The sequence below is a fragment of the Osmia bicornis genome, chromosome 8 (genome assembly GCF_907164935.1).
Source record: "Osmia bicornis bicornis chromosome 8, iOsmBic2.1, whole genome shotgun sequence".
Lineage (NCBI taxonomy): Eukaryota > Metazoa > Arthropoda > Insecta > Hymenoptera > Megachilidae > Osmia > Osmia bicornis.
Window position 1 is genome coordinate 9480280 of NC_060223.1, and position 24537 is coordinate 9504816.

The 24537-nt window shown below is 31.3% G+C and overlaps 5 protein-coding genes and 1 non-coding gene across 10 annotated transcripts; 3 read left to right on the forward strand and 3 right to left on the reverse strand.

The window, feature by feature from the left end:
* Positions 1-88: 88 nt before the first annotated feature.
* LOC114875182 (regulatory-associated protein of mTOR) lies at positions 89-8387 on the forward strand. Of its 2 annotated transcripts, XM_029185171.2 has the most exons (24): positions 89-211; positions 411-582; positions 682-784; positions 1015-1256; positions 1334-1480; positions 1558-1742; positions 1803-1862; positions 2087-2187; positions 2255-2388; positions 2457-2840; positions 2915-2989; positions 3074-3331; positions 3390-3533; positions 3626-3881; positions 3976-4017; positions 4192-4337; positions 4417-4514; positions 4582-4690; positions 4767-4933; positions 5008-5178; positions 5252-5493; positions 5566-5724; positions 5879-6161; positions 6292-8387. In XM_029185171.2, exons 1-24 carry the CDS (start codon positions 135-137, stop codon positions 6485-6487), a joined length of 3951 nt encoding a protein of 1316 aa, XP_029041004.2. In that variant the 5' UTR covers positions 89-134; the 3' UTR covers positions 6488-8387. The 2 variants fall into 2 exon arrangements, with proteins under 2 accessions (XP_029041004.2, XP_029041005.2); XM_029185172.2 differs by lacking the exon at positions 3976-4017 and having other exon boundaries at positions 91-211.
* Positions 8296-10170, forward strand: LOC114875186 (ribonuclease P protein subunit p29). The gene is made up of 4 exons (XM_029185180.2): positions 8296-8387; positions 8462-8601; positions 8665-9055; positions 9127-10170. The coding sequence occupies exons 1-4, from the start codon at positions 8372-8374 to the stop codon at positions 9261-9263; spliced, it is 684 nt and encodes a 227-aa protein (XP_029041013.1). The 5' UTR covers positions 8296-8371; the 3' UTR covers positions 9264-10170.
* A 967-nt stretch (positions 10171-11137) lies between these two features.
* Positions 11138-19920, reverse strand: LOC114875181 (clathrin heavy chain). Of its 2 annotated transcripts, XM_029185170.2 has the most exons (15): positions 19561-19920; positions 19157-19422; positions 17625-17832; positions 16432-17390; positions 15929-16363; positions 15078-15851; positions 14741-15006; positions 14435-14669; positions 13964-14346; positions 13573-13870; positions 13045-13485; positions 12377-12939; positions 12085-12307; positions 11933-12008; positions 11138-11860 (listed from the first exon to the last, which is right to left on the reverse strand). In XM_029185170.2, exons 2-15 carry the CDS (start codon positions 19196-19198, stop codon positions 11727-11729), a joined length of 5037 nt encoding a protein of 1678 aa, XP_029041003.1. In that variant the 5' UTR covers positions 19199-19422; positions 19561-19920; the 3' UTR covers positions 11138-11726. The 2 variants fall into 2 exon arrangements, with proteins under 2 accessions (XP_029041003.1, XP_029041002.1); XM_029185169.2 differs by having other exon boundaries at positions 19157-19920.
* An 84-nt stretch (positions 19921-20004) lies between these two features.
* Positions 20005-21232, reverse strand: LOC114875187 (60S acidic ribosomal protein P2). 2 transcript variants are annotated; one of them, XM_029185181.1, is made up of 4 exons: positions 21124-21232; positions 20403-20575; positions 20238-20333; positions 20005-20159 (listed from the first exon to the last, which is right to left on the reverse strand). In XM_029185181.1, exons 2-4 carry the CDS (start codon positions 20572-20574, stop codon positions 20089-20091), a joined length of 339 nt encoding a protein of 112 aa, XP_029041014.1. In that variant the 5' UTR covers position 20575; positions 21124-21232; the 3' UTR covers positions 20005-20088. The 2 variants fall into 2 exon arrangements, with proteins under 2 accessions (XP_029041014.1, XP_029041015.1); XM_029185182.1 differs by lacking the exon at positions 21124-21232 and adding an exon at positions 20812-20834.
* LOC114875325 lies at positions 20641-20715 on the reverse strand. The gene has a single exon (XR_003789243.1). It is a non-coding gene; the product is annotated as a small nucleolar RNA Me28S-Am982 (small nucleolar RNA).
* A 199-nt stretch (positions 21233-21431) lies between the features above and the next one.
* LOC114875185 (beta-1,4-mannosyltransferase egh) lies at positions 21432-24443 on the forward strand. 2 transcript variants are annotated; one of them, XM_029185179.2, is made up of 4 exons: positions 21432-21612; positions 21685-21754; positions 22129-22937; positions 23000-24443. In XM_029185179.2, the coding sequence occupies exons 3-4, from the start codon at positions 22134-22136 to the stop codon at positions 23561-23563; spliced, it is 1368 nt and encodes a 455-aa protein (XP_029041012.1). In that variant the 5' UTR covers positions 21432-21612; positions 21685-21754; positions 22129-22133; the 3' UTR covers positions 23564-24443. The 2 variants fall into 2 exon arrangements, with proteins under 2 accessions (XP_029041012.1, XP_029041011.1); XM_029185178.2 differs by having other exon boundaries at positions 21713-21754.
* Positions 24444-24537: the final 94 nt, after the last annotated feature.

Sequence of the window (24537 nt, forward strand, 5' to 3'; positions counted from 1 at the left end):
TGTTTCTTTTAAATTGTGAGTGCGAGGTGTAATAAAAAACACACTGTTAAAACAGGCACAACATCATACTTATTAACAATGTTCCTTACAATCAGACCTAACTTCACCCGGGGGTGTCTGGAATCCCCAAAATCATGATCACTCGAGAACAAAGGCATTTCCAGTCCTTTTCTATGTATAGTCACTGGTGTACGCATTCGCTAGAGGTTGGGTAAGTCGTTAGAAGTGTAAGATGGCGGCCGATGAAATAAATTTACAAAATTGTGTTCTGTTAAAAAACATTTGCGCGTTAGCAGTTTGCTGAATATTGTCAGTTCACAGTTTGTATTTACGATTGTTGAACCTTCGTTTGCAACTGTTAACAACCGAAACGTGTCTGTTATAAAAGTATAATAGAAAGTTTATCTTAGTCACGGGCGTACAATGTCAGTAATTGCCTCAAAACCATGCCACGAGGAAGAAAATTCGAAATTGACGGAGGAGGATGATTGGAGAATGCAGATGGCATTCTGCAAGCTTAGGCATACAGCGTCGATCGAAGGTGTAAATTGTATTACACAAACATGGAGAATGAAAGAAAGGGTTTGTTGTTGTTTGTTCATTTAACTAATAAAGTCTTCAATAATTACGTATTTAATTCTGCATATAAATGTCTTAAATTTATATTGCTTTTTTATTTAGATGAAAACCGTGAGCGTGGCTCTAGTTTTATGTTTAAATGTTGGCGTCGATCCACCTGACATTGTCAAGACACAACCATGTGCGCGCCTCGAATGTTGGATCGGTATTTATTCCAATTCATCTATATTTTCATAATTTCTTGTTGCCATTATTATATAATCGATTTTTAGGTTATGAGCATGACAATAATTTCTAAGTAAATATGTTTGTAGACAACTACTAGGTGGCGCTATATTTGTTATTAATTTAAATATTACAAATTCTTGTCTTTTTTCGTGTATCCTCAAAAAATAAGAATAGTTTTATTACATTGTTATAAATATTTTTTCACAGATCCTTTATCAGTCAGTCCACAGAAAGCTTTAGAAACTATAGGATCTAATTTACAAAAACAGTATGAGAGATGGCAGCCAAGAGCTCGTTATAAACAAAGTTTAGATCCTACAGTGGAGGAGGTAAAAAAATTATGCACCTCTTTAAGGAGAAATGCAAAAGAAGAAAGAGTTTTGTTTCATTATAATGGTCATGGTGTTCCTAAGCCTACTAGTAATGGTGAAATATGGGTATTTAATAGGGTTAGTTGAGTTGAATATTTTAAATACCATAAATAATGGTTTTGTGAATATTTTTTAACATTAAATTATTGTTACAGACATATACACAATATATTCCTTTGTCTGTATATGATTTGCAAACATGGATGGGTGCACCTAGCATCTATGTATATGATTGTTCTAATGCAGGTATTATAGTGGAGTCTTTTCAACAATTTGCAGATCAACATGAAAAGGAATATGAGGTAGAAAAATTCTGCACCAGTATTGATGAAAGGTAGGAAGTTACATGTATAAACACATTGGAAATATCACTTTGCAGATGGAAAAACAAGCAGTTCAACAGAATCGTGCGACTGGAGTGGTTGGTGCAACGGCACCGTCTTATAAAAATTGTATTCAGTTGGCAGCGTGCGCAGCTAATCAGATTTTACCTATGAATCCAGATCTACCGGCGGATATATTTACGTCGTGTCTTACAACTCCAATTAAGATTGCGTTACGATGGTACGAAATCGTTAAAAGTAATTTATTCGATTATAATAATACAAATTTCATCGTTTCTAGGTTTGTGATGCAAAATACATCCAAACTGGTACCAAAAATTTCACTAGATTTAATAGACAAGTAAGAATATTTGACGTATACAGAGGGGGTCATGAAAAATAGGACACTTAAGTATCATTGTTAAATTTAAAAATTAAAAAAAAAGTAACAGTGTTCAATGGTCTATTAAAAATATTTAGGTGTACTATTTCTTATGACTAACCTCGTATTTACAATAAATACATATTCATTGTTTTCTCTAGTAAAACAAATAAACTATTGGATTTACGGTAAATAAATTTCAGAATCCCGGGACAGTTAACCGATAGAAGAACAATGTTAGGGGAACTTAATTGGATATTTACAGCAATTACCGACACAATTGCATGGAACACTTTGCCAAGAGGTAAATTTTTGCATTGTGATTGTTGTTTTTTTTTAAATGATGTAAAATAAATTTATTTGATTTCCAGATTTATTCCAAAGATTATTTAGACAAGATTTATTAGTCGCTAGTTTGTTTAGAAACTTTTTACTTGCTGAAAGGATACTTCGTTCGTACGACTGTACCCCTGTTTCGTGTCCAAAATTACCACCTACTTATCAGGTGAATATTTTATTAATATATTTATTTTTACTTTGCCAATAAAATATTAATTTATTCTATCAATTTAGCATCCTATGTGGCAAGCATGGGATTTGGCACTTGATCTCTGTTTAGCGCAATTACCATCTATTCTTGAAAACGAAGATCAATTTGCGCATTCGCCGTTCTTTGAAGAGCAGCTTACAGCCTTTCAAGTATGGCTTACGTTAGGTTCTAAAAATCGTAACCCTCCAGAACAGCTGCCAATAGTACTTCAAGTATTGCTAAGTCAAGTTCATAGATTAAGAGCGTTAGAATTATTAGGATGTTTCCTTGATCTTGGTCCATGGGCGGTGAACTTGGCTCTCAGCGTGGGCATTTTCCCGTACGTTTTAAAATTGCTTCAAAGCAACGCTAGAGAATTACGCCCGTTACTTGTTTTTATTTGGGCAAAAATTCTTGCTGTTGACAGTGTGAGTTGTAACGTTCGGTATTCAAGAGATATCTATCATTTTCAATTACAATATCTTATATATTACAATTACAGACGTGCCAAGCAGATCTTGTAAGAGATGGCGGACACAAATATTTCTTATCTGTTCTTCAGGATACTTCCATACCGGTAGTAAATTTAAAGGGTTTAAAATTTTATTGTTTTCAATGTGATTTTCTTTTATTTTATTATTTTAGTTTATTTTTATTTTAGAGCGAACAAAGAACATTGGCGGCATTTGTTCTAGCCAGTATTGTAAATGATTATAGACCAGGTCAGATAGCTGCAAATCATGGTAGTCTCGTTTCAATTTGTTTGGAACAACTTGGGGATTCGAACGCTTTATTAAGACAGTGGTTGTGTTTATGTCTTGCGAGACTTTGGCACAATTATGATAAAGCAAGGTGGTGCGGAGTCAGAGATATTGCTCACGAGAAACTATTCACGTTATTACAAGATCCAGTTCCCGAGGTACGAAGCGATTTTATTCATCCGTTTTTATTTATAATAAGTAATAATAATTGCACAGGTTCGAGCAGCTAGCGTTTACGCTTTGGGCACATTTATAAACAGCGTAACAACCCGCAGCGAACATGCAAATAACATTGATCAAATTATCGCGATGACACTAATTAATACTGTCTCGCATGATATGAGTCCTTTAGTTAGAAAAGTATGTAAGTTAATTACAAAATAATATACTTATACTAAATATTATACATATATAATTATTTTAACACGAGGAAAATATGATTTATTTTACAGGAATTAGTAGTAGCGCTTCAATGGATGGTTTTGCATTTTGAAAATTCATTCGTTACTTTAGCTTTGGCTGAAGAAAATAGTCGAAAAGATCTTGTAGTGGAAACATTATCTCCGTTTAGTGGAATGAGACGTATTAGTTCTAGAGACAGATTAAAAATGCTTTCTCCTAACAACGCGTACAGTGCAGACAGTACGGACGGATTCAGCCAGGATCGCATCAAGAGAGTCTCATCCTCGTCGTCCATTAGTAGTTTAGGTAAGTAATAAAATTATGTTGGATCCAGTTAGAGTTTAGGTTTCCTGCCGGATTTTCGATAACAGCTCCTTGTATTGTTTCATTCGTGTGCCAGGAAATAATTGGGAGTTCGTGAGGAAACCTTGCGAGTCACTTGGTAATAATGATTGGAAATTCCATTGCATGTTCGTACATAGTTTATCCTTCATTTTTTTTTTTTTTGTATATAGCAAAATCACTGTTCTATCACCTACAAGCACATTATCGTACAAACCAGATGTTTTTTTACATTAAATGGAAAATATAATAAACTCTGCTTTATTATTCATAGGACACAGTTCTCTTGGAAATCTACCAAGTCTTTCTTATGGTAGCATATATATGAAATTGTGGCATGGATTATGCAATCTTGACAGCGATCCTCATCCTGCTGTTGCTGCCATGTCTCAGAAGGTCACCAATCATATTCGTAATCAGGTAAATGTAACTTGTTGATAATATTTCAATACTTTCGTTTTATGTCCAATGCTGGACGTGTAATGTTTTCTTATTATAGGTCAAGGAATCATCAGCCCCTAAAGAAGTAATTGAAACTAAAATATCTTCATCGTTATCTCTTCCACCGTCTCCATCAAATCGCACTACATATTTAAGGTGAGTTAATGTTTATTTATTTCAATCTACGGCGTTTATAAAGTATTTTGTGATTCTTTTTATGCAGCAACAGCAAAGGAGAATCACCGCCTACGGTAAACTCTGGATCAGATTTATTACGTTCGTCGAGAATACCATCGCATAGTAATCGTTCAAGAAAACCGATTCCTAATACTGTAAGAGTGATTATTTGAAAGAGTGTAAGAGTGAATATCTTCTAATTTTCTAATCATTATCACTTGAACATTATAGATATCAGAAGAAGCTGACGAAGTAGCTGGAATCAAAACTCCATTGATAACTTCGCAATTTGTCGAGTGGAGTTGCGCTCAATTTGCTCAGCCTTCGGTTAGTTTAGAAAGCGAAATAGAATCACTGAGTGATTTGGAAAGTAGAATTCATTATGAAAGAGAATGGCGGTAAGAACGAATCGATCTAACAATAATCTACACGTGAAAGTTATATATTAATTCCCTGAAATAATAACACTCAGATATCTAAGGAATAAAAAGCAAAGACGCGAAGCAAGAGAAGAACAATTGCGAGCGGTACAAAGTAAAGTAGAATCGCAAGTGTTCCATGCAAGATGTCCACATTCTCCGGAAGTTTTAATGTTTCACCCTTTCGAACCTCATTTGGTTGTGGCGTTGAAAGATTTCTTTGGGTATTTCACATAATACACGATATCCCGATCATTATAACAAAACAACAATTTAACATGATTAAATTCTTTACAGAGTATGGGATTGTCAAACTGGTGCGAAGTTGACTTACTGTGCGAGTCGTGGAAATAAAATGTCGCGTATTACGGCTTTAGAATTTATCAACGCTCACGATGTAAGTTTATTAATGACCGGATCTGATGATGGTTCGGTCAGAGTGTGGAAGAATTACAGCAGTATGTTAAATCGTGACCCGGTCTTACTTACCGCTTGGCAAGCGCTAGCTGATATACAGCCTACGACAAAAACCTCAACTGGTGAGTTTATAGTTTAGGCATGCACGAAGAAATGATGTTCTATGAATTAACTGAAATTGTTTCTGATAACAGCTGGGTTAGTCACAAAATGGGAACAAAAGTCCCTTACATTAGCAGTGACAGGTGATGTTCGGTTTGTTAGACTATGGGACGCGGAGACTGAATTGAAAAAGCAAGATATACCGACCGGTGCTGATTGTTGCGCTACGTGTATTGATGTTGATGGCGCAGGTTAGTTATTTCTATGTTTTTCAGTGATTCTATGTTGAGCAGGTCTACAGTAAGTGTTACTACCTGAACTACTTTACACTTAGAGAGTTAATAGTGAATACAACTGATACAACTAAATTCATACAAACTTAAATGTATTTAATGATACGTATAGGTGTAATGATGGCACTAGGTTGCGGAGATGGTTCTGTTCGCTTATTTGATAGAAGATTACCTCCGTTAGAATCAAGAGTTATGATTTGGAGAGAACATACCGCATGGGTATTAAGTACTTCCCTGAGAAAATTTGATAGATCTGCACCACAATTGTTTACCGGTTCGTCCTCAGGGGACATTAGGATATTTGATCTTAGAAAAAATTCGTCTGTAAGCACTGTACAAATAACACAAGGTATTACAGCACTGGCAGCGCATGAAATGGCTGATATCTTTGCTTGGTAAGTTTCATTTTTTTTATTAGTATCATTAAATTTTAAATAATTATATATGAATTTAATTATTACACGTGTCGTACTATAAGTTAAGCATTAATTGATACATAGGTAATATTATTTATTTATACTTTAGCGGGTCAACAAATCATTGTATAAGTATTTACAATACTATGGGTCATCATTTAAACACGATCAAATTTCACGAAGGATTCATGGCTACCCGTATTAGCCCTGTAAGTTGTTTAAGTTTTCATCCCTATCGAGTGATTCTAGCAGCTGGATGTGTTGACAGTACTATTACAGCATACGCGTCTGAACCACGTAGATGACTAATAGAATTGGAATTGCAGTAAACTTATTTGCGTAAATATTTGTAGATTCATAGTACTTGATCTTAAAATAAGCAGTCAGTAAAAAGAAAAACTCTAAGATTGAAATATTTGAGTTCATTTTAAAAATCATGATATGAATTCTTATATTATTAATTATTTATGCCTTTCTACTGCGTTCTCATTCCTTGTATAAACGGTATTCGTTGATACAGAAAAACTAATCGCGTAGATTTGTAATTAACTCGTGGGATGAATTAATCACAGTCTTTATGTATAGACGACCAAAGAAAAGCTCGATGCAATTTTAGAAGAAAAAAAAATGCAGTTGAAAATTAATGTTCTTATAAATAATGGTGCATAAAATATGCAAATGTGATGCAACGAATAGGATATGGGTGCATGTATAAATCTGTTGAATATTTAACAAAGCTTGTACATAGACACATGCGCAAGGAAATAACTTTAATTATTGTGCCATGTAAAATTATATTAAGTATACATCTATTATATATTACTTCAATTGTAGTGATCGAATATATAATTCCTTCTTTTTTTAACACAGTAATCAGTAATTTCTTTCATTAATTATTTTTATCTCCTAACACTCTTTAGGAAGGAAAACTTTAGAAAAGATATTTATAATTTTAATTTATGACAGTGCAATAATTCATATCTAATTCATTAGCTAGATTATAAATAATAAATAAATGATTCTTAAGGTGGTAACTAAGCTAAGTATATTAATTCTGTAAACAATCTGCTGTACGTCTATTTTTATTTATAATTTTCTCATTGAATCTTTGGTTACTATCATAGGAATATCGAATATTAGCTATTTAGCATTGTATAGTTACGATATCCTACATGGTATTAATATTATACTTTAATGACAATACTTTGTAAGCTTCTGTTCGTGAATCATGAAAAATATCGACACTTAAGGTTACATAATTTATGTGAATGGTAAAATAATCATACACCATCTGAAAAATATTTTGCAAATAATTGTACGATGATGCGTGTATGTTGTTACTTTAATTATTAATTATCATTAATCTAGTTATTTTTTGCTACTTTAATTACAAGTTAATCGTCAATGTACTAAAAGTACAAATTAATTCGGTGTCTTTTGCTCAATTCAAATTTAAACGTTCTTCCACGCGGGAATTTTAATTTGAACGAAGCAAGACCATCGATAACAATGACATATATTTCAATAATTAAAATTACTATCATTTTTGTACAAATAAATGTTTAATTTATCTTTTAAAGCACCAAATTAATTTATACACCTAATACACAAAAATGAAGCAATCACGTTTCATCTACTTCGTATATCATGTATCGTATTATATATTAATAACAAAGAAAAATTAAATTATATAAATAAATTATAAACAAGGAAGAAAATAGGTATCTAAACGATGCTAATGTAAATACAATTATATATAGAATATTAAATACATGCTAGAAGAATCACCGTAAACAGATACATTGATAGATTTATTCCCTCAAATTATGTGGAGTGTCACTGATATAGTGGTATACGCCAAAAAAATGTCATTCCAGTGTTAAATTAATTTGTAATATTTAATTAAACTAACCGGTCTTCTCCCCTCTACCTCTACGTTATCCAGCGCATGCGCAATCTAGCGGTAAAGTGTGGAACCCAGTGCTGTATTAAAGTTCAGTACCACATTATTAGATGGCGATGACAGTAATTTTTACTAACCTATAAAAATGATTATTTTAAACATCAAAATACTTTGCCGACTTGAGGAGATTTTTAAATAGATAATGCAAATTGTTACTAATACTTTATATTCATATTGACTGAAAGTCTTGAATTATCTGATTTCTAACGATCCATTATCAATAATAATGACAGAATCTAATCGTACGTATTTAAAAATCGATACATTAAAAATATTGCAATATTATTTCATTAACCATTAATATTAATAATTGTAGAAAATATATTCTCAACGTTACCGAAAAGTATAACAAAACAAATTCGTACATGTGAGAATAGTGAACAATACATTACAAATTTTTTACAAAACACGTTACCTCTTAATGATAGCAGTTGCATAGCAGAAGAATTAAGAAAGGTATACTAAAATTCTTTTAGAACATAATGTTTTCTTACCATAGTTTTATCAATTATTTTGCAGTCATTTCTTCTTGCTAAACATAAAAATAAACTAAACAAGAAGAGAAGATGTAAAGGGAAACTATTAAGTAGTAGGAAACGAATGCAATTAGGTTTACGTAAAATTGGTTGCAAAAATGATATGAAATATGTTGATATACTACCATTAAATCAATTGTGGTTAAAGTACATGCAACAAGTACTTGGCACTAAATTTTTTTCTAATATACCAAAAGATCCAATTGACCCAAATTGGGAAACAGTTAATCAACAATTAATCAAAGCAGATTTCCATGGTGCTGAAATTTCTGTTCTTGCATCAAAATGTCCCAGTTTAGTTGGATTAAGTGGTATAGTTATTCAAGATACCAAAAATACCTTTAGAATCTGTGGAAAAGATAATATCATAAGAAGTATGTAATTTATATTTCATATCTTAATGCTAAACATGTTCAAATATTATAAAATTTTTATATCCTTTCAGCCATACCCAAGGATGTAGTTATTATGAATATTTATTTAAAGGAAGTAAAATTAGAATTCTTTGGAAAAGATCTTTCCATAAGACCTACGGAAAGAACTATGAAAAAATTCAAATGCGGACGTTTGTATGAATTATAGTGTATTATTATAATTATCATAATTATAACCAAGTAACTTTTTCTTGTAACGAACGTAAATTTACTTGAAAAAGGTTGTTCAAGATTATTTATATTTCATTTATTAACTTAATTTTGTACTTTGATAATGAAAGATGAATATACTAAAAAGGTGGAGATTTATAAAGCATTACAATTTCACGATTAAATTGTGTACAGTTTCAATACAAAATAATGCAAAATTAATATAATGTATGTATTGAAATTATGTAATAGTTTATTGAAATAATTTTTAATAGCGACAATTATTTTATACTGACTTTCAACATTGCGAACGTAATTTTCACTGTATATATATATATATATATATATATATATATATATATATGTTCATATAATTAATGATCGATCTAAACATATATTTCATTCCAAATTTACTAATATTTTATTTTAATCCACAATATCCAAACAATGATACAATTATATTACTATTAGCTTGCAGAACAGCGTTAAATACACAATTTTTTAATCTACAATTTTATTCGTTACATAATTTTAATGAAAGTGAAGTGATTACTGGGAATGTTACAGATTCTTGTTTATATCATCTAATTTTAACATTTTTTTATTATGCAGCTAAAATTACTGCGATCGTTAAATACTAAACGAAAGTTACATGTAATAATCACAACATTATTGCGACGAACATTATTGAAAATGTTTCAACGCATTAATATTATTATAGTACAACTTCCAACTTTCGTTTTATACTTATAAATAATGGGAACAATTTATAAGTGCATACCTCTCATTCAATTTAAGATCATGTGACAAGAAAATGTCACTTGAAACATATTATGCAATAATTTAGCTCTTTTAGGAACATTGAATGTAAGATACGTCAGAAAAAAAAAATTATTTTTCCAACATATCTTGTACATTGATCCTGATTCATTAGCAGAGCATTTTATACAGACAATGTAGATTATTTAACGAGCAGAAACGTCAACAACACGATTCTCTCAATTTCTACATATACATTGGAATCTGATCTCCCAATTTTGTATTAATACTTGCATCATATAACTTCATTATACATTAATACAACGAACAATCCATCCAAACAGGATACTATGCGTATTTTATATGAGTAAAAAAAAAATTTGAAATTATATTTCTAAAAATTAACCAAGTTAATCAATGTATACGGAATTATTAATTAGATTAACACTTTTTAATTTAATGCGTACAAAAAAAATGTAAGATCATAATGTTTCAAGCCAGCATAAACAATTTTGAATACATATATCCATACATCAATATCACGAAATTCTTAAAAGATCTTTTCGATAGATTAAATACGTTTTCTGTCTAAAAGATTATATCAGAAAACTACCTTAATTATTTTCTTTTTAGCAGAGTATATAACGCTACTAATCTATATTTTACATTTTTGTGGGCAAATGCTAAGTTTTGTATTTATTCATGCCACAGCAATAACACACATAGATACTAAACTTATACACTGATAGACATATAAACGTATTTCATATGTACGTGTTTCAATAGGTATTTAATGTGCCTAGATTACATATTGTTTACAAACCTTTTCAGCTTTGTTATACTGATGTACTGATATATGTAGCTTATTTTCATTTTAACTAGATCTTTTGAGGCTTATATATTTGACTGTGACAACAACATTTTTAATGAATCTAGATAAATAGATTCATTATTTTTATTACTACAAATTACATATCAGAATAGTATCTTTGCCACTTTCTAACTTTCATGATTGAAGAACAAATATCAATTTCGGACATTTATGTTTCTCTTAATATTCATTTACATATTTCTTTAGCCAAAACTTCTTTTTACCAGAAAGGAAGCACTTAGTAATTTCGTGACATATTTATTAATGTGAAACTTACAACAAGTATTTTTTATTTTAAAGATCATTCATTTTATGTCATCTTACAACTAAAACTTTTTTCAATACTTAAACAAAGGCACGTACGTACACAATACATTAATATATCAATGAAACTATACCATAGGTACTTCATAAAATAAATCTAAAATAAGAAAATTCAATTTAAAAAAGACTTCAACATAAAATTAACTACTGCGTATTTTGCTCTCAGAGACCGCATTTGAAATATATATTTCTAAAATATGTAAATAATCTTTTTTTTCTTTAAATAAACAATGATCAATATGTATTACTTTAACAGTAAATTAATTATTTTATAAACGTTACCCATAATCTAGAATCTCGCGCGTAAACTCTTTGTTGTTTACCTTGAATTCATTATATTTAATATGTTACAGTTATTTTGCGGCAATACTTTTCTTTTTTTTTAATGATATTGTTTTTCAGCGTTTGATAATAATTGTGAACTATTGAAATAATTTGTTCTACCTAGATATTATAGAAAAGTAGATTTTGCTGATCTCTGTCATTGAATGTGCTGCTCATTGTGTTTCACATACCATAACCCTGGTACGCTGCAGCAGTCGGTGCATATACACTTTGTGGAGGTGCACCGTAAACACCTTGGGGTGCGTAACCAGGTGCCATCATACCTGGTCCTGCTGTTAACATCAGCTGAGGCTCCGCTACAAACACATACATAATAATTATAAAATATATGTGTATCATAAAAGTAAGCATAATATGATAATACATACGCATAATCATAGGCTTATGTTCTTGATGATCAGTTTCTTCCAAGCGTCTGCTTTCGGCTTCTTCCAGTTTATCGACCTATAACACAAAACAAATGGAAAATATTTTTATGGCCAACAGAATACTCTAAATATTATTTTATAATCGTTATTACCTTGGTAATATATTCACGTGCAACTTGTATAAGGTATGGCATGGCAAAATGTAAAATACGATGTCTCCACGCAAGTTCTAAAATTACATCCGGGTGAAGCAAATCATAACAATGGAACAGACATGCGGCAAAACAATCTTTCGACCCTCTCTCTAAGAACCATTCTAATAATTCTTGGGCAACTTCAGGATTTCGAGATTCTGCTGCGTATTCCATAGCATCTCTATTTAAACGAATAAACACAGCAATTAAAATTAACTGCTAACTTTGAAAATTAAAAAAAATTAATTACCTAAACAATCGATCCTTTTTACAAAGTTCCACTGATTGTTTCCACCTGTTATTTCCTTTATACAAATACGCAGCGATTCTTCTAAATTCAATTAATTCATGTTTTTCTAATTGTTGTGCTAACGCGATGTTATCAAAATTGTCGAACGCGTCGATTGACGTTCTGAGTCCTTGATAATCCTCCTCGTCGATAAGTAGGCCATTCAATGCCTCGTTTATCGCTTTATTGTTCAACGCTTGAACTGACCTTAGATACGGTTTGACAAGTTGTAAATGACCCGTCCTTTTGAAATATGCGACTGCTCTTGTATGATCCATACGCGGAGCGAGAACTAGCAGTATATCGTTCAGCAGTAGGGGTTTATATTCGACGTAAAATTGTATAGCTTTGTAATAAAGTTCAACATTCGCAACTTTAGTGATCACATCTTTGAAGTGACCTTCTCGCCATGCTTCTGTAGGATGTTGCATCATTGCAAGTACTGCGTTGTCGTATTCTTCGTATTTGTCATACAAAAATACAAGCTCTGCCCATAAATGTGCTTGTTCAGCTGCTCGAAGTACCTGTTACATTTCATCAATCATATAAAAATATACAATATGAAGTATAATTACATAATTATACAGTACCGAATATCGTGAGCTTCTTTAGAGATGTTGAAAACATACCTTTGGTATATTAACCCGAGACCAGAAAAGTTCGAGATGTTCTCTCATTCGTTGGGGCTTATATTTGCTATAAAGTATAGCTAATTCAGTAAACATTCCCATGTGTGCTCTCTCAAGTCCTAATGCAGCTTCCAAAAGATTAATAAGTTCCTCGAAGTGTCCTCGATCTTGATAATAATTAATTAAATCTTCCAATTCATCAGCATGTACAACTATATGTAGCCCACACATCTGTGCTAATCTAAACTCTCCGCTATCTACACAAGCGAAACACACTTCCTTCCAAGTACGCGTCGAATTAGCTTTACGAGCACTGTCAACAGCACCTTGAAATTCTTTCAAATGAACAAGCGTAATAGCTAATCGTGCAAAATTCGATACATTGTTGTACAAAAGTTTAGCAGCATCATACATTTTATCATCGAAACATCTATCGCCGATCTGAAAACAAATAACACAAGTTTTATCATCGTTTACACTTAGAAGGTATTAAACGTACAAATTAACAAAAAAAAAAAAATTCGATACCTTCTGTATATCGGCATGATTAGGACCAGATATAAATTCTTCGAGATCTGCAAGCCTGTTGGTTCTTGCATACGCGTATATTAATTCGCTTTCAATGAAAGATTCGCGTGCTTTCTTGCGAGCCATTTGTAAATAACGAACTAAATCCTCCCAATGTGAAGTTCGATGAGCAGTTTCCACTACGTCAACATACGCCGATGGATCATCTGCTTTGATAAAACTGTCAATAGCTTCTTTAACTAAGCCTTGTTGTAACTGTGCTCTGGCTAATTGCGACCATACCGGTGGTTCATTACATCTATAAAGCATATTATTCATTTTTTAATACATCAATTTATGGTAACATCAATTAGTTCGAATTCATGAACAAATTAATAGTTTTATATCTTACCTTTCAGCAAATTCATAAGCTCTGTCTAAGTTGTTAACTTGCTCAATCAAAACTTGAATAGCCGACGTATTAACATCGAATTTCTTAAAAATGGCGAAAGCTTCTTCATACAATTCATTGTTAATAGCTATGTTAGCAATATCAGGAGCATCGTAATTATCCAACCGATTGATATATTCCATAACCCGTGTACGATCAGCTTTTATTGCCGTTAGAATTAGAAGGTTTTGTAAATTACGATGATCACTGAACACACTACTATCGAGTACGATTTTTTCAAGAAGTTCAATTAATTCATTCGGTAAATCAGCAGTCATAAACGCTTTTACAGTAACTGATATATCCTCAGGATCTTGAGTTTCTGATAAAGCTGTTTGTACGACCTATGAAATCGGTTAGAATTATTAAAATAAGATTTCATTGAGGAATGTTAATTTTATTCGTAATTTTTTCCTTTTTATATTAACTCACCTGATCAATTAACGGCCTTTTATATGGGTTGCTTTCAAGAAGAACCTCAGCCCACAAATCAGGATCTCTACGTCTGACCAAATATCTAGCTTCACTTTTGAAAAGGCTGTTTTCATTGCATACACTTATTAACTCACGATCACATTGACCGCGCTCGTATGCAATGCACGCTAAATGTGGATCACGTTTCTCGCAATATTTTCCTACTACTCTACTGTCGTAAAACTGATTCTCTCTGTAAAATAAAAATAATTTAGAAAATTTCTAATATCTTTTATGCAATGTAATTTATGTTGATAAACTCACTTCAAAAATCTTTCAGGGTTATTGTTGCTGTCAATATATATTTTTGCTAATGCATTATGTGTTGCAGGTTCGATACATCCTTCATGAACACGAGACTCCAGCCATGGAAGTAAAAGTTTCAAGCGATTCCTCTTTTCAACTTCCTCAACAAGTTCATCGGTTGAAAACTGACCGCGTACCACCAGAATTAAATTCTTTATTATATCCTCTGAACAATCTACATCTAATAAACCACCCACTACTACTGGTAGACGCGATGGATTTACCTAAAATTCAATTTCATTGATTAACGCATGCTATTGCATTAAGTTTAAGGTACGTAATCAATAATACTTACTTTTTGAACATAAATTTCGATGTATTTTTGTAAATTATTTCGGTAAAGATACAGTACAAGATCATGTACGAAATCAAATCTATCGCAAACAATGATCAAAGGTAACTGATCAGGTAACTTGGCTTCTTTCAAGAAGTTTTTCACACGTTCTGGATTATAGCAATTACTCTCTCTACAAATTCGTTCAACTTCTTTAATTTGTCCGGTTTTACAAGCTGCTTGAATATATTTAAAATGTACTTCTTGATCTTGGCTAAAGTTAACGATAGATCCCAAGAAATAAAATAATCCTTCGTATGATTTGAAACTTTCGAATAAATCTATTAATGCTTTAGTAGTTAACTGTTCGTGATACTTTGTGGCGATTTGAATACAAATCTGTAAATTTTGTCTGATATTAGCAGTTAACATAGCTTTTAAACATTCCAAAGAATCTTCGACCGATAACGTCCCGAAGAATCCAACGAGCCAATCCGGAGATAGTAAATGTGTATGAACAACAGCTCTCTTGATATCATATAAGTCAGTGTAATGTTCTAAAGCACGCTGTAATAATCCAGCTTTTTCACATAACTGCGCGATGTGAGCTCTATCATAATGAGTGAACATCTGATTTCCTAAGATCGCATCAGCAACTTGTGGAGCAGACATCAAATTCATTTCTAAAAGTCGCGTTTGCAATGCTCCCTCACTTGGACGATTATTCTTCAAAGCATCCAACAAAAATGCTGTACATTGCTGAACCATGTTTTGTTCCATAAATATATCCACAATCTACAGAAAAACAAACGTATGTTTATAAAAAGGCATTCTTTAATTTAATACGGGGGACAAGCTATTACAACGCTTACTTGATTAATGTCGGCTAAAGGTTCATCGTCTTGAACTAACATTTGGGCGAATGCTACACCCTGATCCGGATTGATTCTCATTACATTTCTCAACAAAAATATGTAATCAGGAGTGTAAGAAACTTTCTTGGCGTATAGCACAATCTTCTGGAATTGGCCAGTTTCTGCAAAACATTGTATAACTTTGTTGGGAACGTTAGCTCTTAAATAAACGCTAAGAGCTAAAGTCGGATCGGCTTGTTTCACCAAGTCACCCAATTCTTCGCTGCATTCTAGTTTATCTTCCTTCAACCACTTTTCAAGAAGCTGTTTGCGACCTTGTACGAGCACCGGACGACATAACTCCAAAGACTCGTATTTGTTTAATTGTCCTTGGTCTAAAAGTATTCCAAAATATTGTAACAGAGGTGATGTTTGTCCTTGTGTAGTTGGTACCTAATATAAACAATTTATTTTTCAATAAAAACATTATTTAAGTAGAAATTTATCAACTATGAACATACTTGTTGAAATCGTTGAATCGTTGCCGGTGTTCTTAGTATTCCTTTCGGGGCATTCGCTGCAACTTTAGCTGCTTCCGCGTATTGGCCATTTTGGAAAAGCATATTGAATTTCCTTACGAACAAATCTTCAGCTCCTGACAAATTATTCCTTACGGCCATTCGCAATGCAAGTTCTGGATTTTGTAGTACTCCGTTTATGTACGGAATTATATTTTCTTCGTCAACCGATACAGATAATACTTGACCTTTTCGATTCACTCCTACTATACCACCAGACGCTTCGTGTGGAGCAGTAACAAAAATAGTCTCTCCAGATATGCGATTCATAAATATACATGTAGCAGATTCAATATCGTACATATGTATATAACCGTATTTTGTTATTAAATATATAACATCGTATTTTGAACTGACTTGCATTGCCACAGGAAAATCACTTCCTGCCTCTGGCGGAAAAAAGACGTCTACAGCCTTTTTTGGAAAAGGATGGTTACCAGCAGGAGGCTGACCTACTTCAATAATATGGAGCTTTGCGCCTTGCACCGTTCTCACAGCGAAACAGAATAAGTTACTTGGTTCCGCGTTTCCTTCCATTTTGAATTGTGCGAAAGAAGCAGCGTGCCCTTCGATTGGCTGAGAACATTTTCTTTCAACAGAATAAAGTTGCATCGCACCAACTACTCTGTTGTGTTGAGCAGAAATACCAATTAACAAAAGCCATGTTTGCTTTGGATCGGTTCTATAGTTTATTATTTGACACCCGTTTAACGATGAATGCCGATCAAACATTTTGTTCGGAGTTGACTCTCCTTCCATAGACCAGTGATAAACTGCAGTCTCCGTTACCAATGCCAATGTGTTTAAAGATATCCATTTCCAGAAAACTACATCTTCTGTCATTGTGTGAGCTTTCATTTTTGATTTCATCTCTATATTGAAGATCTGAAGGGTTTTCAATGCTATTGTAACAAAACAAAAAACAAAAATACATATTATATTAAATTTATCATTTAGATCATACTTTAGGCAACAAGTTATTTTTATGTTATTTCAAGTATTAAAAATATAATGTAGTACTGTTAGTATTAGTGATATATTTGTACTTTGGCACATTTTTTATTAAGTATAATTAGTAACACGCATATGTATACACAATATGTATAGCATACTTGACTGAACTTTATTCTATTTACCTTTCAAAGCAATTACTTTACTTGCAGGATTCATGATCGCAGAATCTGCTGAAATTGGTCTTCTAATAGGATTTGCAGAATCATTCATGTCGATAATAACCACCTGTGCAGTATCACCAACTTTTTCTCTAACGCAAATGAACTTGTCAGATTCCATGGTAAGCGTATTAAAGCTAACATTGTTAGCATTAATTCCAACAGCTGTAAGCTGTAACAATAACGATAAATTCATTCTTTTATTTAGTCTTTAGTAACATTTAGTTACTTTAATTTATTAACAATACATTGAAATTATAATTATTTAATACGTATACAGGATATTTTTAAACGAGTAGTACAATCTAAAAAATGGGAGATTAAATGAAATTTTCGTTTTCATAAATTTATTTCTAACAAAGGAAAAAAAATTGAAAATCTGCTGGGTGCACGTCTACTCGAATCGAATCGTCATGGTTCGGTACCATAACTCTCCTTTTACGTCGGTAAGCCTGTTGTGTAAACAGTATTATGCCGAACGTTAGAACATATTCATAATTGGTTTGTTTTTAATTCTTATTCGTCAATACTTGAAAACTCGCGAAGTGCATCTTTTTCATGATTCGAAAATCATACTTCCGTTCGACGAATTTACAGTAATTTGGAGAACATTAATTATGAACTAAATTAGAAAAAAAATGTTTTTCAGATTGCCGTGTCGTCAAATGAACAATTCAAATTAAGTTAAAACTCAAAACTATGATAATGTACAGTGATAAGTACACGTGCACCAAATTTTTAAAATCATTTTTCTCGAAAACGGAAAGAAATATTTATTCTATAATTTTGACTTATGTCTTCATAATGTCATCCTGTTTCGGTTTGTGCCACCTGTTTTACAGTAATTTTTATAGTAAAAAATGTCACTTATTAAATTAAAATATTATATATTAATTAAAAGAAAATTAATAAGACGAAATAATACGTGTAAAGTAAACACTTGAAATTTATTTTATCTAAAGTATAATATAAAAAATACATAATGATACTTCGTTACATATATTGAAATGTATTTTATAAAAAAACCACAATTTGCTATCTGTAAAATACAGTGCATTAGAAAATTCCTAGAAGAAACATTTTAATTAGAAAATTCATGATGTATAAAAACGGAAATAAGGGGCGTATATGCTGAGTAGACGTGGCTCTCGTTGATAAAAAAATCAATTTATTTTTCTCACCAAGTTCGCCATATAGAATTCAGTGATTAGTTAACCTCAATTATATTTTATTAGGAACGTAGTGAAATTCATGAAAATTTATCCGTACAAAGATTCATGAGATCAGATTATATCTGTCAAAGTAACGTCAATTCAGTAGATTTGAACGAAACTTCCGTTTCATCATCAGAATGATAAGTAGCGGTAAGATGATTTACTCAGAGGAAAAATGAAATGCATAAAAATGATATTGAAAATACAAGTGTGAGAAAACGAAGATTTATTGACGACGTGTCGAAATAATAGAAGAACCGGGCATGAAAGCAGGTCACCTACCTGGAGATGTTCTTGAAACCTTATGGGTAGTAACTGCGTCATTTTTACACTGTTTTTTTCACGATTTTTACAGCCGCCGTTACTTAATTGAAATAATATTCGCGGCTGTCTGCCGTTCCTATGTACAACTGTTTTGGCTTATGGTGCGCTTCTCAACCAGAAAATCCAAGCTCGACCATCAGCGCACAAAACCAACTGACGCAAACTGAATGCCGTCACTACTTGCCGCTGACACCCATCATGGCCGTCAACGACCGCCCCTCTATCTAAAAATAGTTCTTCAAGTACAAAAGTATTCCGATCGATTCTATATTCTGATATTGTCGAACGTTTGCAAACGCATCAAAATAGTAATTAGATCGATTGAACCTGTCGAATTGCTAAACGATTATAATTATCATTACCCTCGTGTCAATTTAAACGGTCGATAGTGTTAGAACACATACAACTGAATTTTGTGGTAAATCTTGAACAACACCCTTTCCCTTCTTCAATTCTTATCCCCCACTCCTTAACTTTGAATGAAGCCGCAACGGCGCACAATTGTATACGTGGTATATATTTTCCTATCATTATACACGAATATTTTCTAATATATCAACAGAATTCTTGTGTAATTGTATTAAGGTTTATTGGAAATACATTTTTAAACCTAATCAGTTAATTTAAATTACGAAAATAAAGTATGAAATCATAAGACGAACCATAACCTCATTATTTTAGGCGGGTTCCTAAAACTGAAAAACATATTCAGAGATAGATTTGCTAAGTAATCAAAATTACAATAACATCAGTAAGAACAGTTCGGAAAAATCTTATTCATAATAAGTACAAATAACTGATTGTAATAAATTAAAAATACAAATTTATTTTGTCAGAACTGAATAATACATGATTTACAAATAGTCATACAGTCATTGTTGTTGATTAGTTTAATCAAAAAGACCAAAGCCCATGTCATCATCTTCAGATTCAGATTCTTCCTTAGCTGGCTTTTTCTCTTCTAAAAAGAAAATTTTTTTTTCAATAATATTTGAACATTTTATCAACTGTTTAATGACATATGAAAATGTTAGTTTACCTTTCTTTTCTTCAGCTGGAGCAGCAGCAGCTGCGGCTGCTGGAGCACTAGCAGCTGCAGCACCACCAACTGGCATAGATGATAATTTCTCACGCCCTGTAATTAAAGATTAGTTTTAAAGCAAGGAGTGATTCTGTATAGTTTACTAAAACAAGATAGTTATACCTTGTGCAATAAGTTCATCAATTGATTTTCCATTCAGTTCTGATATAACTTTCTTAAGTTTTTCAGCATCTGCTTCAATTCCAACAGATGATAAAATTTTTTCAATGTCATTTTGAGTGGCTGAGGGTTTGCCACCTAGCACAGCTAGGAGATAAGCGGCCACGTAACGCATTCTGAAAAATATAACAACTTGTGGTAATTATATTTGTTAATTTATTAAGCATTCTCTATATTAACTAAAGGCTCTCAGTAAAATAATTTACCATCACAATGATCAGTCGAAAGATGGTGAATAATTAATTCATCATATACATAAATAAAATCTTGAAATGAATAAAATAATAATTGTTAAATAAGAAATGAAATGAAAAATAAACTTCAAACGAGATGAACTAATAAGAGTACTTACATTAATAATAACACACGTGTTAACTACAACATAGAATTTAAAACTAAGAATTTAAATAATTCATACAAATGTGAAAATAACAATATTAAAAATATATATGAACATTCTACTTTCTTTTTTAACACTACATATTAGTAAAAAATTTTATTCTTCACGTGATTGAAACTTAAAATACGAATCGCATCGTAAATCATCTTGGTATATAGTACATTATTTCGTAAATAAATTGTATCATTCAATAAATTAAAACATAATGTAATTATAATATACAATATTATTTTTAATAAATTATATCTTAACGTATATATTTACCTTTAAGTCTTACGACACGAAACGTGGTTTACGCTTCAGAAGAAAATGCACGTTCTGGTTGGAACGTTAATAAATAGTAAAGAACGTTGAATGCGCAAGGAATAAGAGGGGAAACATATTTTTTTAGCTACAGCAGCGCTATCTATATTGTTTAAACAGAGTTAAATATCTTTCAATTAAATATCTTTTTAACATTAATTGAATTATAATTATTAAAATAACATTAACCAATCATAAAGATTGATGTCTTCGTAAAAGTGAAAAATCATTAAAGTAACTGAATTAATAGTAACCTGATAAAAAAAAGTTTTTCATATTTAACACAACTATATTATGTATATTCATATATATCATTTTGTTGTATTGTTAATTAATTACGTTCTAACGCCAGTAAAACGATAAAAAATGTGTAAAAATGACTCATTGAGTCAACGGCAATCAATGCGATTGATGCATTGCTGAAAACAATGCAGTATGAAAATATTTTCGGTTCGTACCCGTTTATGAATCTTTTTTTTGTACTAATCATTTGTATTTATTTATATTGAATTATTGTATTAGGCAATGAATCGAGATATTATTCTTCCAGATATTATATCATACTAATATATATTTGACTACGTGGAAAAAGGTATGTCTATATTTCTTAACCCTTGATAACAAATATGAATATTAATATTTTCACATTTTCTTTACAAATTTACATAGTGGCTTATTATCTCTTAAAATATGTAAAGCATTTTATTATTTAAAATATTGTGATTAATATGATTTAATGTTATAACAGCTCAGTAGAGATTAACATTTCTAATTGATTATCAATTAACAAATGCAAAGCTATGAAAAAATATTATGCAGAAAAAATATGAAAATATTTTGTTAATAGAAGATATGTGTATATATTAAACTTTTTATAACTGTGTAATTATATAAACTTTATAAATGTAAACTAATACGGTTATGTATTAATAGGTTTACTAATTCATTGTGTTTTTTATTTTTCAGAAATAATGTTGAGCAGTGTAACAAAACATATCTTACATTGTTGTTTGCTCCTTATTGTCATAACTGTTTTTGAAATAATTATTGGTGGACTCGGGTGGAGTAACACTAAAAAGGAAACATTTGATTCATGGGTTGAATATGGATTTGTTGGTGCTTTCATCTTATATTTTTTACGAACACTCACATTTCTTTCGTTGCCTCAAGTATTATTCAATTTTGTGGGATTAACAATATATAATGCATTCCCAGACAAAGTTGTTTTAAAAGGTTCGCCGTTACTTGCGCCGTTTATTTGTATTAGAATAGTAACTCGCGGAGACTATCCGCAATTAGTAAAAGCGAATGTTAGGAGAAATTTGACCAAATGCGTAGAAACGGGTTTGGAGAATTTTCAGATTGAAGTAGTCAGTGATAAACCAATTGGGTTATCTCCTCATCGAAGAATTAGAGAAGTTGTTGTACCAACTAATTATCGTACAAGTAGCGGTGCTTTATTCAAAGCACGAGCTTTGCAATATTGCTTAGAAAATTCGGTGAACGAATTAGCGGATCATGATTGGATTGTACATCTCGACGAAGAGACTTTGCTGACTGAAAATTCTGTTCGTGGAATATTGAATTTTGTATTAGATGGAAAACACCAGTTTGGACAAGGTTTAATAACGTATGCGAACGAAGATGTTGTTAATTGGATTACTACTTTAGCAGACAGTTTCAGAGTGGCAGATGACATGGGAAAGCTAAGATTACAATTTACCATGTTTCATAAACCATTTTTTAGTATGAAAGGTTCTTATGTTGTTACTCAGGTAATTATGATAATTCTGTTTTTAATCATAACAAATTCTATTTTTAATTATTATTATTGTAGATGGGTGCTGAAAGAGAAGTTTCTTTTAACAATGGACTAGATGGGTCTGTTGCAGAGGATTGCTTTTTTGCAATGAAAGCGTTTACTCAAGGGTACACGTTTAACTTTGTAGATGGTGAAATGTGGGAAAAATCGCCATTTACATTATGGGATTTTGTACAACAAAGAAAGAGGTGGTTACAAGGTATACTTCTTGTCGTACATTCCAAAGCTATTCCATTAAATAAAAAGCTGCTTCTAGGCATATCGTGTTACTCGTGGGTAACGTTGCCTCTTTCTACTTCTAACGTTGTATTAGCAGGACTTTATCCTATTACCTGTCCACCACTTATAGACTTTTTATGCGCTTTCATTGGTGCGGTAAATATTTATATGTACGTATTTGGAGTAGTTAAATCATTTTCTGTATATAGGTTTGGTCTTGCTCGATTCATATTTTGTATATGTGGGGCATTATCAACAATTCCTTTCAATTTAATCATTGAAAATGTTGCTGTTATATGGGGTTTGTTCGGAAAGAAACATAAATTTTATGTTGTTAATAAAGAAATACTACCGATCTAAAGAAGTATTAAAAATTGTTTTTAAACAGCAACATACGTTTACAAGAACGCTTGTACGCATTAATGCCTGTAAATTTAACCAAATAGGGGTATTTTTAATTATATTTCAAATTGTGAAACTTGTGCATGGGTTTAGATTAGCTAGTTCTTTTTAGAATATTCTTAAAGCAGTATACATGCATATACATACATATATTAATAGTGTTCAAATATTTACAGTATTCAAATCATACCATTAAATTATTTATTTAAAGTAATAATACAAACAGTTACGAAGATTTAATATTATCTCGTTTGATAGTGATATCTTTAATCGAACAAAATATCGTGTTTTCTTGGACGTTTTTAAAAAATTTATTTGTGTTTTTCATAAATGAAGTTAATTTACTAGATAAGATGTAAAATCAATAGTCCTGCACATTGGTATTACTAAGATTATAAAAAAGAAACAACAATATTATTACATTTTACTTGTACTAAATAGCTTTCATAATTTCTTTTTATCAAATATGAGTAGTACGAAATTTGTCGTTCATTCATTGTTACATAATACAGAAGAAAGCTATTTTGTAAAGAATGAAATGCAGTAAACTTCCATTTTAAATACTAGTGGAAATATTTATTTAGTAAACTCTATATCCTGTGTATACCGAATGTATTGTAAGAATTACTGTGATATAATTCTATTCTAATCATGCAATAATTTATTTTGTAATATTATTCGAGTTACGTTTTATAATACTTAGTTTTAAAATATCAAAAGTATTTCCTATAATACACAAGTATTTGCTATAACAATAATGAATGTGGTAATATTAATGAAGAATTATATGTAAGCTTTTAACGTTTGAAAAACAAATTCAGGTGGTCACAAAATCAAATGGTATGTGTTTTATTTTAATAAAAACCAAGAATGATATGTATACTTTAAACATACATATGATACATTATAATATTAATATATACAAACAAAAA

Bases quoted from the DNA above. Each gene is read 5' to 3' on its own strand.
- LOC114875182 (XM_029185171.2), top strand. From the start codon at position 135: ATGATCACTCGAGAACAAAGGCATTTCCAGTCCTTTTCTATGTATAGT. The intron at 3,882-3,975 runs GTAAGTAATAAA...TTCGTGTGCCAG, and splicing joins GTCGTCCATTAGTAGTTTAG to GAAATAATTGGGAGTTCGTG. The intron at 4,934-5,007 runs GTAAGAACGAAT...AATAACACTCAG, and splicing joins CATTATGAAAGAGAATGGCG to ATATCTAAGGAATAAAAAGC.
- LOC114875186 (XM_029185180.2), top strand. The intron at 8,602-8,664 runs GTATACTAAAAT...ATTATTTTGCAG, and splicing joins TAGCAGAAGAATTAAGAAAG to TCATTTCTTCTTGCTAAACA. The intron at 9,056-9,126 runs GTATGTAATTTA...ATATCCTTTCAG, and splicing joins AAAAGATAATATCATAAGAA to CCATACCCAAGGATGTAGTT.
- LOC114875181 (XM_029185170.2), bottom strand. From the start codon at position 19,198: ATGACGCAGTTACTACCCATAAGGTTTCAAGAACATCTCCAG. The intron at 17,391-17,624 runs GTAAATAGAATA...TTGTTACAATAG, and splicing joins TAAAGTAATTGCTTTGAAAG to CATTGAAAACCCTTCAGATC. The intron at 15,852-15,928 runs GTAAGCGTTGTA...GTTTTTCTGTAG, and splicing joins CTTTAGCCGACATTAATCAA to ATTGTGGATATATTTATGGA.
- LOC114875187 (XM_029185181.1), bottom strand. From the start codon at position 20,574: ATGCGTTACGTGGCCGCTTATCTCCTAGCTGTGCTAGGTGGCAAACCC. The intron at 20,334-20,402 runs GTATAACTATCT...CTTTAATTACAG, and splicing joins TGATGAACTTATTGCACAAG to GGCGTGAGAAATTATCATCT. The intron at 20,160-20,237 runs GTAAACTAACAT...TTTTCTTTTTAG, and splicing joins TCCAGCTGAAGAAAAGAAAG to AAGAGAAAAAGCCAGCTAAG.
- LOC114875185 (XM_029185179.2), top strand. From the start codon at position 22,134: ATGTTGAGCAGTGTAACAAAACATATCTTACATTGTTGTTTGCTCCTT. The intron at 22,938-22,999 runs GTAATTATGATA...TTATTATTGTAG, and splicing joins GTTCTTATGTTGTTACTCAG to ATGGGTGCTGAAAGAGAAGT.